The sequence below is a fragment of the Maylandia zebra genome, linkage group LG13 (assembly GCF_041146795.1).
Source record: "Maylandia zebra isolate NMK-2024a linkage group LG13, Mzebra_GT3a, whole genome shotgun sequence".
NCBI classification, from domain to species: domain Eukaryota; kingdom Metazoa; phylum Chordata; class Actinopteri; order Cichliformes; family Cichlidae; genus Maylandia; species Maylandia zebra.
This window is the reverse complement of record NC_135179.1, coordinates 25,823,182-25,840,381: the sequence shown is the minus strand read 5'-3', so window position 1 is coordinate 25,840,381 and position 17,200 is coordinate 25,823,182. Positions and strand designations below refer to the sequence as shown.

Below are 17,200 nucleotides of genomic sequence, written 5' to 3'. Positions count from 1 at the left end.
TGTGAGACAGGTAACAGCTGGAATTACAAAGGTAGAGAGAAGGGAGGAGATGCACATAGAAAATAAAGGGGACGAGATGGTCACTGTCTGAAAAGCTTGGCTGAAAATATATTAAGCTGACCAGTACAGGACTGCAATGCAGACATGCCAGAGCCTTAAGTGTGTGTGCGTGCATGTATGTGAGTGTCTGTGTATTAGAAAGAAAAGGAGAGAGCATGAGTGTGTTGAAGAGGATGCCCTGTGTGTGTGTGTGTGTGTGTGTGTGTGTGTGTGTGTGTGTGTGTGTGTGTGTGTAAACGCATATGTCCAGACTGTTTGTTACGCTGCAGCTGAATTTGCCACCATCACAGTTTTTTTCCCTCCATCCCATAACACGCCGCAGTTGTTTTATGGATTATAAATGAGCTCATTATCTGTAGTGCTCATTAGCTTTAGGTCCTAATTAGCCAAAATTAATATTGTTTCCTGACAAAGACATTGGCACTGGCAAATTGGCAATTGACCTCTTTGGTCAATCTGGGGAAAGGGACACAGTGATGAGGGGGGGCATAACCCCCCCCCCAAAAAAAAAAAAAAACCAGGACAGATCTGGACAATGACAGCTGCTCTGGTTTATCGGTTTGCGACGCCGCCCCCCTCCGCCGTGTCGTCCTCAAACTCGCGAACAACAACAAACTCATGAACAAAACAGCGTCTCCTTCAGCAAGACGCACTGTCATCACTATCACCCGAGAACTGTGACAGGTGTGGGTTAAAAGTGAGCACAAACAACCTCGTATTTTGTATGGTAAGTGTGCGAGTTTGTGCTGGCGTGAATGCAGGTACCTTACAATACACAATGACTGACAGCGGAAAAGCTCAGAATCTGTAATAAAAATAAATAAATAACTGGAGACAAACAGCAGAGAACAAAAAAAACACCAACCAACCAAAAATGGGGGCTAAAAAGAAAGGCAGAGAAGACAAGCTTGCCTAATTCCTTAAAAAAGTGATCCGCACTTCTAAGTAGGCCTTGTGTCACACATCATCTCGGCTGTGAGATAAAAGGGACGAGTTCTATTATACTGCAGTCACTCCAGCTCACCACTGCACCAACGTGAAAAACCACATAAACATTACAGGATACAGATACAAACACACTCACATGCCCTCTTGGCCTTTTACGGAGCTTACAGCAAACACGCACATATTTAAAAGAGCTACCGCTAAAGTCACAATGTATGAACGTGTTCTGAAAAGGCTGTAGTGGTTTTGCATGTGAATGTAAGTATACTGAGAACATAATCAGACCAAAATTATTAAAATAGAATAAATCAAAGGAAGCACATTCGAGCCAGGGACTGGTCCACAAAATGAGGGACAGAGTGCAGGCACCCCACATGTCAGTTAATTCCATCTGGCACCAACACAATGGCCTTTATGAGAACAAATGTCAGCTTTCAAGACAAGGACGAGATAACCTTTCTTCATAGAATGCACACCAGCCTCTGACGACCCAACGGTGATATTACACACTGCAAGCCGCAGGATATAGGCTGATCTAGCATGCCATCCAAACAATAATTTGAAGGTTTAGCAAATATCTTGCTCCAGAAGCAATCGCATTTTTGTGATATGTAAAGCAAACAAAAACGTAGTATTGTTACTATCGCAACTTTGATGCTGCTGATGGCAAAAATGAGGTGTTGCAAAAAAAATGTGCACTAAACTCAAGTCCTTGCCTCAGCTGGAACTCACTTTCTTCTATCATGCTCGGGTAATTTTCAGAAAATTATCCCAACCTAGTTAAGCGATTTTTGAAAATCATCTCTTGTGGTATTTGAGACCTTCTGAGTTTCAAAGACCATTAAGAGTTTTCCATGACATTTAATTTCTCTTTTTTTGAACTTACATCTTCTTTATAATTAAAAAGAAGGCCTTTTTCCGTATGCATAAAAGAACCCCGAGCCTATCTGTATCAGCATTTGAGTCACGACACTAACCGCCATATGCATGTCCATCTTCAAAGGAGCAAAGAGAGACAGCAACAGATACATTCTCACAAACACACACATGGAAAGAAATGCGCACATATATGCATACCTCCTCCTCAGCTTTCCTGCACTGGAGCAGAGAGAGGTGGTCGCTGATGTGAAACATCAATTTCCAGGTTAGCTGCTCTGCGTGGCTCAGGCAGGTATCAGCCGTGACCCACCTGGGCCAGATAAGCAGCTGCGAGAAGCTGATCCGCCATCCAGCAATGCACCCCTCACTACAGGAGAATGGGGTAACATGTGCACACATACAACTAACACATACACATGCTCAAATGCATAAGTAAACAAAACAGTAAAACCTGAACAAATAAGTACGTTTGAGGAGAAAGAATGAAAAAAAAGAAGCTAAATATAAAACTACATAAATGCATAAGTACTGATCAGGTGGAAGGCAATTCCTCTGGATACCACTGCGATTAAACTGGGTTTAAATCCGAGGCATTTCATTTGCACACACACACAAACGGATCAACAGACTGAACTTTTTACCAAAGCTGATATATTCGGGTATTGATTGATGATTTTGATGTTCCCCCATCTCACACTCTAAACTAAGTAGCTCACAAGTAAGTGTCTTGTCCAGTGACACAGATTAGTTTGTCTAAATTCTTGTGCTGTATATTCTTCAAACTCTAGAGACCCGCATACAGATGAATTTCATTCAAACCTAAATTTCATTTGGGGTCTAAATATGATTATCACGGTGTGAGAGCCCAGCTTCGATTAGTCAGCTAATCTAACAACTGCCACCGTCGCGGTGAGGCCTGTCAGCTGGGCGCTGGGCGCACTGGCAGCGCTGCTCAACCTGGTGTCGCAGCACATTCCCACAGACAATTTCAATTAACTTTTACAACCCTGAGAAAGATCTCACAAACAGCCTACAGTTATTCACACTTCCGCCGCCTTTGTATTTTTCTCAACGTTCTTACACTGTCTGGTCATAAGACAAAAAAACTGTCACGGTTCTGGGTCAGTTTGACCCAGTATTTTGAATTATGCTTTTGGTGTGTTTTGCATTTTGGATTCTTTTCTTATTATGATGATAATGATGATTATGACTTTATGTTTCGGTTATTCTTGTTTAGGGATTAGTTCGTAGGTTTTTGTGTTCTCATGTTTATTGCAGGTTTAGTTCAGTGTCTAGTCTATCTCTCTGTGTCGTGTCTGCGTGTTTGTTTAGTGGTGTCTTGTTTCCTGTTTTACTCTGAAGGCTCATGTTCCCGTCTTATGTCAGTGTTTCTAGCTTTGTTCCTTCTGTCTTATCAGGTCTTATTCCTCCCAGCTGTGTTCCCCTTCTGTCTCTAATTTCTTGATGACTGCCTCAGTGTATTTAAGCCCAGTGTGTCTTTGTGTCAGTGTCAGATCGTCTGTTATCCTCACCTCGTATTTTCCCTTATTGTGACACTGTGTTCATAGCCTTCTTAGTTTACACAGTGTTCTCTGTCTTCTTAGTTTTCCCAGTTTCAGTGTCCCCTAGTGTTTTTGTTATGCCTGCAGCCACAATAAAGGCTTGCCTTATTTTGGAAACCTAGTTCTGTCTCCACTGTGTCTGCTCTTGGGTCTACCTCATTCCTCACGCCGGCGCGCCCCGCCGTGACAGTAACCCTGTATGGAGCGGGGCACACCACAGAAGCAGTATGTGTTAAAGGAGATAGGGAGATAAAGAGAGATCACTACACTCTGAAATGTCTAAGAGTCCAACTCTGACGAATTACAGCTAAACAAACCTTAAAAAGGTTGCTGACCTGTGAAGATGATTCAGAGCATGACAATAAACACTTTTATATCACCTCCACAAAGACCTGTTTCAAGGTGAGCCTCAAATGACCAGGAATACCTACAAAATTATAAACAGTCAACAGTAATCAGGCAGTGAAATTAAATGAAAAATTACAGTTGAGCTTGCCGAGTCGTTCCCGTTAGTCAAGTCAAAAGTGACATATCAGAGCCAATCAAACGTGGCCTTTCTTGATATGATGGTTTAGCATTTAGAACAGGTTGTTCACCAATTAGGAGGTTGGTAGATTGATTCCCCAGCTATTGCAGGAACTTGGGTATATAAAAACGTGCTGGTCTGATTGGGTGAATGAGGCGTGTGAGTTTGGGAGCTCACAGTAGAAAAGCACTATATGAGTACCAGTCTATTTAACATTTACACTGCAGCATAGATTCAGTTTAATACCACCCATAGAAAAAGTCTACACTGTTGGAAAGATAGTTTTAAAGGTATAATGTTTGCTTTAGAAATTTTTCATGCAGAACGCATGACACTGCTGCTAAACAGCAGTATATACAGACAAGAAAAAGAAGTCACTGAAAAGAAAAAATGACAGATGGTTAAAAAATCTTAAAATAAAACTTGCAATGATTTTGTTAGGTGTTAGTTCCCAGGATTAAGTTGGCTAACTAAGGCCAAAACGGCTATAGTTAGTTCATAATAATTTCACTTCATGCAGCACTTTTCAGATATAAATGTTGGAAATATTTGGGGGGAAATTTTTGTGGTTGGCTGAAGTAATAAACTGTTATCTTTAAGAATGACATGTTTTTTAAAAAACACAATCGTAACATGTTATTATGGATTAACAATTCCACAATATATAGCTCTTATATTTACAGATAACGCTGAAAGCTATTGTTCCAAACCTGGTCTTGACTACAGTTTGACAATGAAATATATCAAATTACTGTACATCAACTGTTATTTGAGTGGTGAAAATGTTACTTTTCTCCTGGACAAAAATTAAATATTGAGTGGCTTGGAGGGCACATTCCTGGAAAACATGCCAAAAGGCTGCATTGGAAATGCATACTGTGGGTAACATTTCACTCCACCACACCACCAGTATCATTTATCATTCCAAACTGAGTAAGACACAGCATACCGTGCGGGCAGGAAAGCAATGACAAAGTCAGATACTTAGAAAGAAAAAAGACGAGTGAAAATTAAGCGTGTTCACGATGTTTAGCATTCAAGAAAAAGCGGAAGCAATGTTGCAATGACGACCTGTGTGTTAAGCGTTTGCACGGGCCATAATAGCACTAACATATCACGTGCTAGGTAAGCGCAGACAATATAGCACAGCACAGCGTCATGATGGATGGTGTGTTTGCAGACACTGCTGAACTGTGGACCCCATTATTTCCTGGGGGAGGAAAGGGGGAGCAAAGCACCACCGGGGAGAGATAAGGGATGATTGACTAAACCAAAACAGAGGTCCCTCTTGGATGGCAGTCTGCTGGCATTATTGGTAAGCCATTGTGGGAGTCAATGCACCACCTCAATGACAGCAGCGAGCTGTCACAAGATGTAAAAAGATCAAGTGTATCCCCTTCCTAAACTGAGGTAGGCGAAGACTCTTCATGTGGAGAGGAAAAACTTCCAGTCATTAAGAATATCTCCCGGACATGTTAGGACTCATCTCCTGCCGAGATCGGATGGTTCAAACCTCAGCAGGAAGGAATACTTCACATCTGCAGCTGGTAGATAGGATTTATAAAACCAAGACGCGCATGCACAGCCAGAGACACAGTCACTGTCGTGCACAAAGCACATCCACCAACTCAAACTCACAGTGACAGATGCAAAAGCAGTTGCCAGAGATTCAAAAAGAACACATACACAGCTTTCTGATTTGGCTAAATGAGGACTAAACGTGGGAGTAAAAACAGACCAATGGGCTGCCCCGCTAGGAGTAACAATAACAAACATCTAGAGCATGCATGCTGCCGAGAGACGGTCCCAGATACCAGCTGATATGCTAAAAACAACTAAATAAACACTCGGAGGAACTTCTCCTGTCATTTTCTCCTGACAGTACCCTAATTACCCTTTCTGTTTTTTAAAAAAAAAATCACTACTCATATTTATTTACTTCTTCTTTTATGTCTTCTGTTCTGTTCCAACATCCTTTGTCCACAGAAAACACAAAGGACGGGCAAAAGATTCCTGGGCATGTTCCAGTCCTGTTAAAGCCCTCCAGTGTGTTGAGGTATTTAATATGTCAAAAAAATTAAGGGTTCACAATCGTTCTAAATGCTTTTGACTATGCTTCCTGATGAGCAAGTAAAAGATTCACGGAGAGATAGACCCTTTCAAGGCTAACACTAAATACTTGAAAACATAGCAACTTTCTTGAACTCAGTGTTTTGCTTTTTTTTTCTATATATTTAAATATATATTTATATATTAAATATATATTTAAATATATTTAAATGTGACAAAAAATGTGACAATTGAGTTTTTGATCGAATGTTTGGCTGATTACTTTAGAGCACGTGTGAGCTCTTTGCACCATGTTGAAAACGTGTGTTAAAACTGTGAGATCTTAAGATTTTTTTCTGCAAGAATGGGACAAAACTTTAAGTTTAATATTATTCAGCAGGTTTAAAAAATTTCACACATAACTGTTAAAAACATTACATCTTTAAAATGTTACACATATTAGATTCCTGCTTGTTCAAAAATAGATGTTGCTGTCCACCAAAACAGAGCGGTTTGGTGGACAGCAACATAGGTCAAATCAAAGTAGTGCAAAGATAATTTTAAGTATATTTATAATATACAGTATATATACAGTATAATATAACATCTATGTGGTAGGAGGAGCAGGTGTTAGTGTTAGGAAATGCTACCACAGTGTAGTTGGAGCCTTAAAATGAGAGAAAATGTATTGCTGGATGATGCAGAAGCTCAGAGCCAAAGATGGGGGAGTCTGTACCTCAGTCAGTGGTTCACACCAGTAGTGTCAGCCAGGTATGAGGTTTTTCTCTCCAAGCAGGTAATAGTCTGGCCAATTATTTGATCAGCAGCAGAAAAAAAGCAGTCCTCATCTGCAGCCAGGTGCAACAAATGGGGAATTAGATATGATTTCCAAATGCCTCTCAAGGAAGAGAAAAGCCTCAAAGGAGCATTCATGTTTCTTTAGTCATTTTCTGAACATTAAAATCAGTCATGTCTGGTTCCCGAGAGATTTTCATTGCTGCAGAAATATGGTTCAAAACACTATAGTGCTACACTGAAAATGTTATTTTCAAGGTAGCACAACTGACCTTGAAGTCTGTCTTATCTTTCCAACAAATCTTAACAAAAGAAAGTCATTTGCACACTTGACTAAACATCAATACAACTTCAATACAACAAAATCTTTAAAAGGATAACTTTAGAATTTGTACTGATGTAACATAAGTAAGACAACTGAAGTGTCAATAAAACATAGGCAAATTTACACCCTTTTTCAGGGCATTCATGCATGCCTAAATCCTGTTTCAGTGACTCTAAAAATAACTGATATTTTTCCATCTCTGTGTGTGGAGTGAAGCTGTGGAACAGACTAAGTAAAGAGATGAAGCAATGTCCGAGCATGGCACAGTTTAAACAGCGGTTTAAGGATATGGTTTTTGCAGGGTACAGGGAGGAGGGAGAGATTTGATGGGGTGTTCTTGTCCAATATTTTCATGTGTGTGCAGGTGCACGGGTATGTTGGTATGGGTATATATATCTGTAGGTTGTGTATCCTTTGAGGTGTTACTGGGGTTATTGAAAATGTGTATATGTGTGTATGTGTATATATATATATGTATGGATAGATAGAAAGATATATATATATATATATATATATATATTAGGGGTGCAACGATACACAAAATTCACGGTTCGGTTCGATACTTTGGTGTCACGGTTCGATATTTTTTCGATACAAAAAAAATGTTCATGCCTTTTTAATTTGTCATTTATTAAAATTATAAATATATATTTTAACTCAAAAGTACAGTTTTTAAATTTAACCCTAACCCTTGTGCGTGTTTTTTTATTTTGACAGCGAATGCGCACCTGCGGACCACTTATGTGCAGCCCTGGTTATTTAGCTCGTCATATTGCAGCCACAGAAATTCTTTTGTCCATGAAACCATAAAGCTGCACTTTCTTTTTGCCTTATAGTCTGATTTGTCATAACTTCTCCGTTTTGTGGTAAGCTTTTCTTTGGCTGTCACTTCTTCACCCTGACCTGTCTTATTTGGCTCAGCAGAACTGAAATGCTTTTACACACGCACTCACATAAGCTCAGCGATTCTCTGCGCGATCAACCTCTCACATGTTTAAGCTGAGGGAGATTTCACTTGTCATGTTTGCATAGTAAGCTAACGATTAATAAGACGATGTCAGAGGAATTGGTGCACAAATTATCATCACTCACAGATCAGTGCTGTCGCTCTCTATACACAGTTCGCACGATTGCAAAGTGAAAGCAAAAAACAAGCGCAAATTCAAACGCGATTTCAATATGTCACATATTGACAGTGGCTCACCGATGCCAATGACATAATTACCCAGCTACATTTCTGAAAGAATGCAAAAGCATTGACATATATTTTTCCTACAATAGCCCGACGGGCAGGGCAGAGAGATTTTGGTAGCCCGACTGAAAAAAATCGCTAGCTCCAGGACGTCGGGCTAGCGATATTGCAAGCCCTGTATCTGATTGAGGAATCACTCATCTTTGGAAAAGAGAGTTTATTACAGAGAAATGTCTCTTTCCAAAATAAAAGCTATACTATCCGCTTCTTCTGGGTTATATTCTCAGCAGCATAAGGAGAATCATGTGCTAACAGCTGTCTAAATGACTCGGCTAAAGTTAGTAGCATGCTTGTTGTTTTTGTCTTTGCACTAGGATGATGTCGGCGTAAATGTGCAGTCATATTCGTTGTGTTCCCACTAGTGCTTTCAGGTTGAACTCGTTGAAATGACCTTAACGCCACAACACGGCAAATCTCCGTTAACGAGCTACCGCCGATCGTGCATGGGGCTAGACGGCCAACACGTTAACGAGCTAACTGCGCTAACACACTAGTTCCCACCCATGTAATTGAGCATTGCATGGCACATCCAACATACTGTTTTACTTTAGTCCATGACTCGCTTACCTTCAGGGTCATACGTCACATGAAAACCAAAATAATTCCAAACGCCAGATCTGAATGTTGCAAGGAGAGCTTAACTTCTGTCTTGCTAGCTTGCCCTGCGCTCTTCCTTCTGACGATGCTGTCTGTGTTGAGCGCTCAGTGGATCTGCGCTCGACACAGACAGCATCGTCAGAAGGAAAGTTGATAAAATAAATTACAAATGTTGTATTGTTCGATACATATGCGTACCGAACCGAAAGCACTGTATCGAACGGTTCAATATCGATACGAATATCGTTGCACCCCTAATATATATATAATTCATATAAAAAATACACGTAACATATAATGTAATTGCGAGGAGGTATTTCTGCAGTCTACTGATTAGTGGATAGTGGAAAGGGGGTGGGATTAAATAAGCGTATGCTTCTTCCTGCTCCTTTTTGAACATGAAAGTTATTTGTAGTTGTGGTTGTTCGTTTGCCTTTTGTTTTGCTTTGTTCATTTGTCTCTTTTGATTCTATGTTGTTGTACTTTTTCAACATGTTCAAAATAAAGATTCAATCAATCAATCAAACTATATATAATATATAATAATAATAATTATTATTATTATAGGAATAACACATTTTAGTATTATTTTCTGACAATGTGCTCTAATCTTATATTTTGCCATCTTGTCTATGGAAGTGAACACAGAGTGAAAACATGTTTAAATGTCTGATGTTCCTGATGCTTTGATGCCACAGTGCACACACACAGAGGCCTCGCATTCTTCGACAGCTAGGTTTGTCATGAATAAACGAGACTTACTTTGCGTCAGCAGAAAGAAAATGAAGATGTAATGTCACGACACAAATAAATGATGCACAATAATTCAAAATACATACTTGAAACATTGGTTCTGATAACACAGGGTTATTGCTGTGTCTGCTCATTTAATCTCTATATACTGTTGAAAAACGTTAGTGCTAAAGTAGGTTAGACTGCTAAGAGATTATTGGCTATTTTACCTTTCTGATCCAATTTATTTGCTAGCATATTTTTACATGCCAGACAGGGAGCTGATGTACTTTTTTCATTGGTTGTTTGCAATAAATAAAGGGAAGGACACTGTATTAAAGGGAAGAAAGAAACTTTGAAGTTTCTTTTTCTTCCATCATTGTATATATTTCCTTTTCTTAAAGAAAAGGAAAATTGAAGTTAAATCCAGGTGAGACCAAGTCGCACGTGCGCAATTACGCACTGCTGGCACGGTCTCTGCGCACAGAAAATCTGCGTTGCGCACAAAAAAAATCTAACCTGAATTGAAATTAAAATTAATACTTCAACAATCCTGTTTTGCAGTGTTAGTCAGTGAGTGACTGGCTGCTCCCATTTGGGATTAGAACGATGCCAATTTATCCCATAGTTTAGCCAATAAAGCATATACGCAGCCAATCAACGTCATTGACAGGCTATGACAGCGTCCTTATGTGCCGACACCGGTGTTTTAGTTAGCAAAGCGGCGTGGCTGATGTGGAGTGAAGCCACGTTAATGACAACGTGTACAACCATTGGAGATGTGAGCAGGACAGACGGAACAATTGATGGAAAAAGTGTGGACTTTATACCAGTTTTTAAATTGTGTTGATAGGCCACGTAAAACCAGAGTTATGATAAACAAAAATATGCAATGTTTGGTTTTCTTCCTGAATACTATCGTTGTTTATATTTACTGCGGGAAGAAACGGTAAAAACGGCGTTTTATAAGAAAAAAGGCTCGAAAGCTCTCTCCGCCTATGAGCAAAAACAAACCCCACCCCCCTCTTCCTTTCCTATTCGTCCAAAAAAGTACCATGTCAATCAATCAAAAAATGATATGGCAATGTGGCATCTAGTTGTTAAGAAACGGGGTGAATTTTTAGGACTGACGGCGGTGCTTTGAGATATGAGAGATTTGCGCAATTTAGCGCAAATCTTGTGCAGTTAGTGTGTAGTGTAGTCAATAGTTTTATTGTGTGTGTCAGAACAATGAGGCGACTACTGAATGTTACAGGTGTTACAGGAGTGATACATCTCCTGTTGTCAGGCCTGCAGGTATACGGCTGTTGTTCTCCTTTATCTCATAGTGGACAGAAATTAGAAATAATTGGTGTGGCATCAGCTGATTGTTCTGTAAATAGTTTGAAATGTTTATTTAAAAATGCCTTGGCTGCATTAAAAAAAAAATAGCTGCAAAAAACTTTGTTGTTTGCCAAACTGAGTTACTTTTTTGAAGAAGTAACTATATAATTAATTGCCCAACATTGGTCATTATATACTGTATTTTGGAGACACAGAGTTACAGATTCTCTCCCAGACCACAGACTCATATTACAAGTCAGAGCCTTATAAAAAAAAAAGAAAAAAAAAGAAAGAAAGTTGAACTCCAATTTTGAAAACACAAGTTATTTTTACTTCCAATAGTGTTAACATACTACACAGGTCAATGACTAGATTTTTTTAAATTTTCATTGTAAGTGGGCTAAAGCAGTTAATTAAAAGTAGTCTAACATAAATGTAAATGCTGTAATTTGATTATTTTAATAAACCATGTAACTTGGATGGATTAGATGCCGGCGTGACCACAGTGCACGCGTCTGATGTCGCTCACAGTGGTCCAAGGGACCGCTCAGGGAGTTTGTGTGTTCGCTCAGACACGTGAAAAATTAGAGGGAACATTGGTCGGAAGGCTACCTCATATGTTAATGGCCAACAGCAAATTCAATTAGAATATTATCATACGTTGATTTGAATCAAATTATGCCTTTATTGAGTTGGAATGTTTTTTCAGTGTTACATTTATCTTTTTATTGACAGCACAAGGGCACAGAGGAAGAGAATGAGAGCAGGATGGTGACAGCAAAAGAGAGAGAGAGCAAAAAGAAAGAAGTAAGAGTCAAAATCAACCGCATAGTTATAAATCCAAAGTATCTTCTGTTTTGACCACATTCACTATATTTATATCATTACACTGGGACTTTTTAGGACAACCTGACAATAAAGATTTGCAAAATTGAACAAGTCCAGGTTTATGATAGATTGTTTTTTTTAAATATCTGAATAATGTTGCGTTGATGACTTGGTTGAGTGCCTGTATGTGGTTAAGAAACTGGTATAATGTTGTGCATGTTTCTCCTTTGATATTGCATCTCCTCTACTACAAATAGTTAACTGGCTGTAGAAAATTCTTGTCAACATGATATTTGTCTTAGGTTTGACAATAAGGGTGCACCCTAAAACGGGTGTGTTATTGAAATCTGGGATTATTTTTCTGAATGATTCAGAGACACTATAATAGGTAATACAACTATTTAGGTTGCAGAAAGTTGACAACATGTGCCAACAGCATATTCCCTTTAACCCTTTATATTAACTTCAAGCACACTATGATTGGGGGCTGAGCTCCCCTAAATCTAAATGCTTGATTCCACAATCGCCCCTGCCATGACCTGTTTAATACCAAATTTGTCTATGCCGGTTCAAACACTTGCTTTTAGATGTCAGATAAAGACAACTCTATCAAAAAGTATTGATCCAGTAAAAATAAAAACCATTCACATTAGGACACCATCAACCCACAACAACCCACAAAAATTATAAATACCGCTTTTTCAATGCATGCGGGCAAGCTGACAGAGCCGATCGACCGAATTAGAAGGCTGAGAAAGAGACAGTGTCCAGAAAACAGAGAGTTGACGAGCCACAGTTAATGCAGAGCATGCTTGACAGTGGGGAATTGGCTGGGGAGAGTACACAGACATTATCAACACATTTAGGGGAACACTTTAATAAGTTCTTCCTTGGGGCTACCTCTTGCTCTTTAATTATTATTGAATTGGGTACGCCACAGAGCTAATTAAAAGTGCAAGGTATTTACTGTGGCAGTCGAGGAATGTGAGGGTGCAGAGGAGAGCAAGAGAGAAACGGGAGAGGGAAGACGTTCTGACAGAAGGTTGTTATTTTAATTGTTTTAATAGTGTCCTGGTAATGGGAGATGCAGCTATGGCTCTACATCCTTCATGCAGACTAAAGGAGAGAGGGAGGGGGGGAAAGTGACTCGAAGAGCCATGCTTCAGGTCTCGTTTAGCTTCTTCTAAAATCAGACAGAAAACATGAGAAAGAAGAAAATACACTGTAAGATAGGAAGATCTAGTTTGGCTAATAAAAAACCTGGCATATATATCATATATGCCAGTCATGTATGTCCATTATGTGATCTATAGGAAATAAAGACTTTTTTCTCTGTTCAGGTTGATGATGAATATGATCAACTTACAATAACTCAAAGGGTTGCTTCAGAAACACATCTCCTACATTCATGCAAACAGCACACAGAAGCTTATCTCCTGTTGTTTTCTTGGACCTCTGAGGATTCTCACTTCCTTGGTAAAAAAAAGAAAAAAAAGAAAAGAAATTATTTTGAATGATTATAAAAAAACCTTATCCCACATAAATGATCATGGGTTGGCATGAGGTTAAAGCACGAGCCAAATTGTTGAACAGAACGAGGCAGCAAAGCCTTTTGCTTAATTGGCATAAACTACAAGACATACACCAACCTTCCCAGCAGAGTGTGGAAGTTTTTGCGACAAATGTTGTGTTTCCACAAGTTAATTACATAGTAGAGAGCTTAATCTGCCGAATCAGGGCAAAGTGGATTAGGAGATGAGAGCATTTAATCAAAGTGTTCTCTCTGTCTAATTACACATCCCATTTCCTGACACAACACACACTGTTATCTGCCATTGCATTTAAACACCAGCTATTCTGTTTAGCTGCCCTCCCCTCCAAGACTGAATGATCGCACTGCCTGGATGTGACAAAATAAATAAATGAATAAAAGTCACTGAATGTGAACACATGTAGACTCGAACTAAACAGAGATGCGCACACAAACACACGGACATGCAGAGACTGAACATAAATGCGGAGAGGATTTGGTTCCAAACAAAACATTAAAATATATGTTATAACATGTATCACTGTATAACTGCAGTGTACAGCAGACCACTAATGCAACATAATCACAAGCATCGTTCATGCCAGGGTGGGCAAAAGATTTCTCCTGGGTCCTCCTCACTCGTGTTTTAAACTGAAATTGTTCTTATTTTGGGCATGAAAAACAATGGAACCTCTGTTGGACTCAAAATAATCAGTATAAGGAGAAATCTGAAGAAGAAAGCGTAGGAAAGAAACAAGCTTTCTGGTTTCTGTTTGCTTGCAGACTGATTTCTGCTGACCAGTCATGCGTTTGTGTTTGGTGCAAAAAGAACTGTAGTTGCTGAAATATAATCTCAAAACTACTGTCTATCACCTGACCACAATTTTGCTTCCTAAAAGCAAAATTTTATTTATTCAAAATGGTCAGAGCACGTAGCAGGAAGATTTGGCTCACCGACTATATTGGAAGCGCCCACAAGTTAGCCGTTGTCCCCGGAGTCATTTGACCAGCCAGTATGTTGACAGTATACAGTATATGTCACTTGTGTGAGTTCACACCAAGTCACAGCCTAATCCCACTGTGTTACATATGCATCTTCAGCACACATCTGCGCAGCATCCTTCAAACAACTTGTGCCAGTTCCCAAATCAAATCCCTTGCTGCTGAGAGGAGGAGAGAAGTGAGTGAAATATCCATGTTTGGATGTGTTCCCTCATCTGCCTGATAAATATTGTATTGAATGTGTTTTTGCATGGTGTACGAAGGCATGAGGATACTGACTTAGAGGCCATGTGCTGAAGTTACCGATCTGCTGAAAAGACAAGGCCAAATAAAAGGTGTTTTAAGTGTCTCCACGAGTATCCATGTACAGCAATTTTCCCAGGCTGTTTTTCTTGTACCTGTTATACTAATTCTTGGTGTCATCTCAGACAGCCCGCTCACACGAACCACTGTTACACCACCACAATGACTTAATCCAGCAACCTCCATGGTAACCGAATGTAACCAATCACTGTGGCTGTGGAAACCTGATCATTGCGCTCAAGTTGAGCAGTTTGGCTTCCAGTCAGCCAGACAGGTGCTCATTTACGTTCATCAAATTTGTGTGAAAATAATGGTCTAATGAAGTACAGAGGAACATATTAAGTTTTGAATATGATTAAATCGCCTCCACTGTGCCCTGAAAGGCCAATTTAACACTTCTTTATTCTTTGCACAATCTTTGCACCGAACCTTGAGATGAGAAAATATGCGGGTTCTTTTTCATTATGGCCTTTTATTCAAATGAAAAGCAAGCGTAACGTCAATCCAGTGCAGCTGTAATTGCTTCTGTACACCTACACTTGTAGGTGTTTAGGTTGAAAAAGAATCTTAAGCTATTATTCACTAGGTCACATCCTTTCCTCACATAACACACCAACATTTGACTCATAGGCTCGTGTGGTTGTGTGAGTACATTTGTGTGTTTACGTGTTTATGAATTGGAAGGCCTCCTAGAGGAGGACATCTGCTGAGCTAATAAACGATAATCTTGACAAATTGTCACTGTCTGATCATTCAAGCCGGCTTCACAATCACATTACTGAGTAAGCCATTACAGACCGGGCCAAGGACATGACTGACAGCTCTCTAAACCAATGGAGGGCGTTGCTGTACCAACGTCCAGCTGCTTGAGAGGAGGACAATAATTCATGGCCTAAGAGCAATTGGAATGTGGAATGGAGTAGTTAGGGAAATTAGTAATGCCACCCACTAACATATCCATGCCCTTCACTGGTTAGAACAGCAGCTGAGTTTATGAAGAGATGGCCTTACGCCAGAACCGACTTTGTCCTTTTGGATAAATATGGCACACCAGGCAACTATTGAGGGCAACGGTGTTTGAGGTCATGATTATGCAGATTTACAGTAGGTCCTATTGTGGGATACAGTAGTCTGTCCTGGCTATAGTACAAAACATTTAACTGAGATGATGACACTGGAGATGACATTGACAGCTTGATGGTGCATTTTAAAAACGCAAGACAATGCCCGTGACATGCAACCACTCGCAGAAAACAGCTCTCAGGGTGTAGACATAAGTGAACAATTTAAGACTCAGACTAGGAGTGTTGACAGACTGGTAGAGTGTAAAGGTCATGTGATAAAAAACAAACTCCTAGAAAATCAATCCACTATAAAGGATTTTAATTCCAAGCCACTGACACCCTCAGAGATGATGAAAAGCCTGACATCTTAAAATTGCCCTGTCAATCACCACAACCAACAGAAATGACATGGAAAAAAAAGAGAAAATAAATACAGGGTATAATAGAGCCAAAACTAGTGGGACACGTAATGAACAAGCTTATAATCACACAAAGGTACCCGATGTGGACGAGTTCTTTCAGACATCAACATCAAGAGGAGCTGTTGTGCAAGCTTAATATTATATAGCATAAAGAATCATTCAGACAACCAGACTCATACATATACACGCATCATGATAACGGACATCCATTTCCATCACTGTCAGCGTTTTTTATGACATTCCTCTTGACTTGCTTTTTCTTCCGCGATTTGTATTCAAGGAAGAGAGGACGGAACATATCTGTGCAGCGAGTACAGCGACGAAGCCAAAACAAAGACTAACTTACTTTAGACCTTGTAGACGCATCACACATAACAGTGTATCCCAGCCTTTTGGAGCCACAGCACATATTTTACATTAGAAAAATCACACTGCCAAACAAAAATGTCACAAAAAGTACATTTTCAAAATACGAAGTATAAAAATGTACTGATGTGTGCTGAATCTACTCACCAATAGGTGTGTCTTCATAGATGAGAAGGTAGGTCGAGAAGAAGTAGTTCAGGAAACGTGGTGGCTGGTTGGAGCCTTTGGGGAGAACAGAACAATTCAAGATACATTTCACTTTTTTTTTTAGAAAACTTGTCCTAAAAACAACAAAAAGAATATTTTAGAAATCTATTAAAAACTTGAACTTTTAATCCCAGGTTAACTTCTTCTCTCAGAAGTCAGAAGTTTACCACTAAAAGCATTTTTAATGTTCACGAATTTAAGTAATAACTGCAATTTGGCATTTTTATCAAAAAATAATAATGTGCTTTGATGAATTTGAGAATTCATGAATAGCAAGTGTTGCTCATGGTCTCTGATTGGTCTTCCTGTAATATTTTTGCACATAGCTGCTTTTGTTAAAATAAAAAAAGGGGCAACAGCATGTTTTGATTTCTCTCCCTCTCAAATATTTATACAGCAAACATCATAATATGAATGTCTATAAATCAAACT

At 39.4% G+C, this 17,200-nt stretch overlaps 1 protein-coding gene across 1 annotated transcript in view; it reads right to left on the bottom strand.

The window, feature by feature from the left end:
- cdh23 (cadherin-related 23) overlaps positions 1 to 17,200 on the bottom strand; it is a 193,578-nt gene that overhangs the window by 160,247 nt on the left and 16,131 nt on the right. The window contains exon 3 of the mRNA XM_076891868.1: positions 16,709 to 16,783. Within this exon, the coding sequence (XP_076747983.1) occupies positions 16,709 to 16,783 (75 nt within the window). The remainder of the gene's footprint in view (positions 1 to 16,708; positions 16,784 to 17,200) is intronic.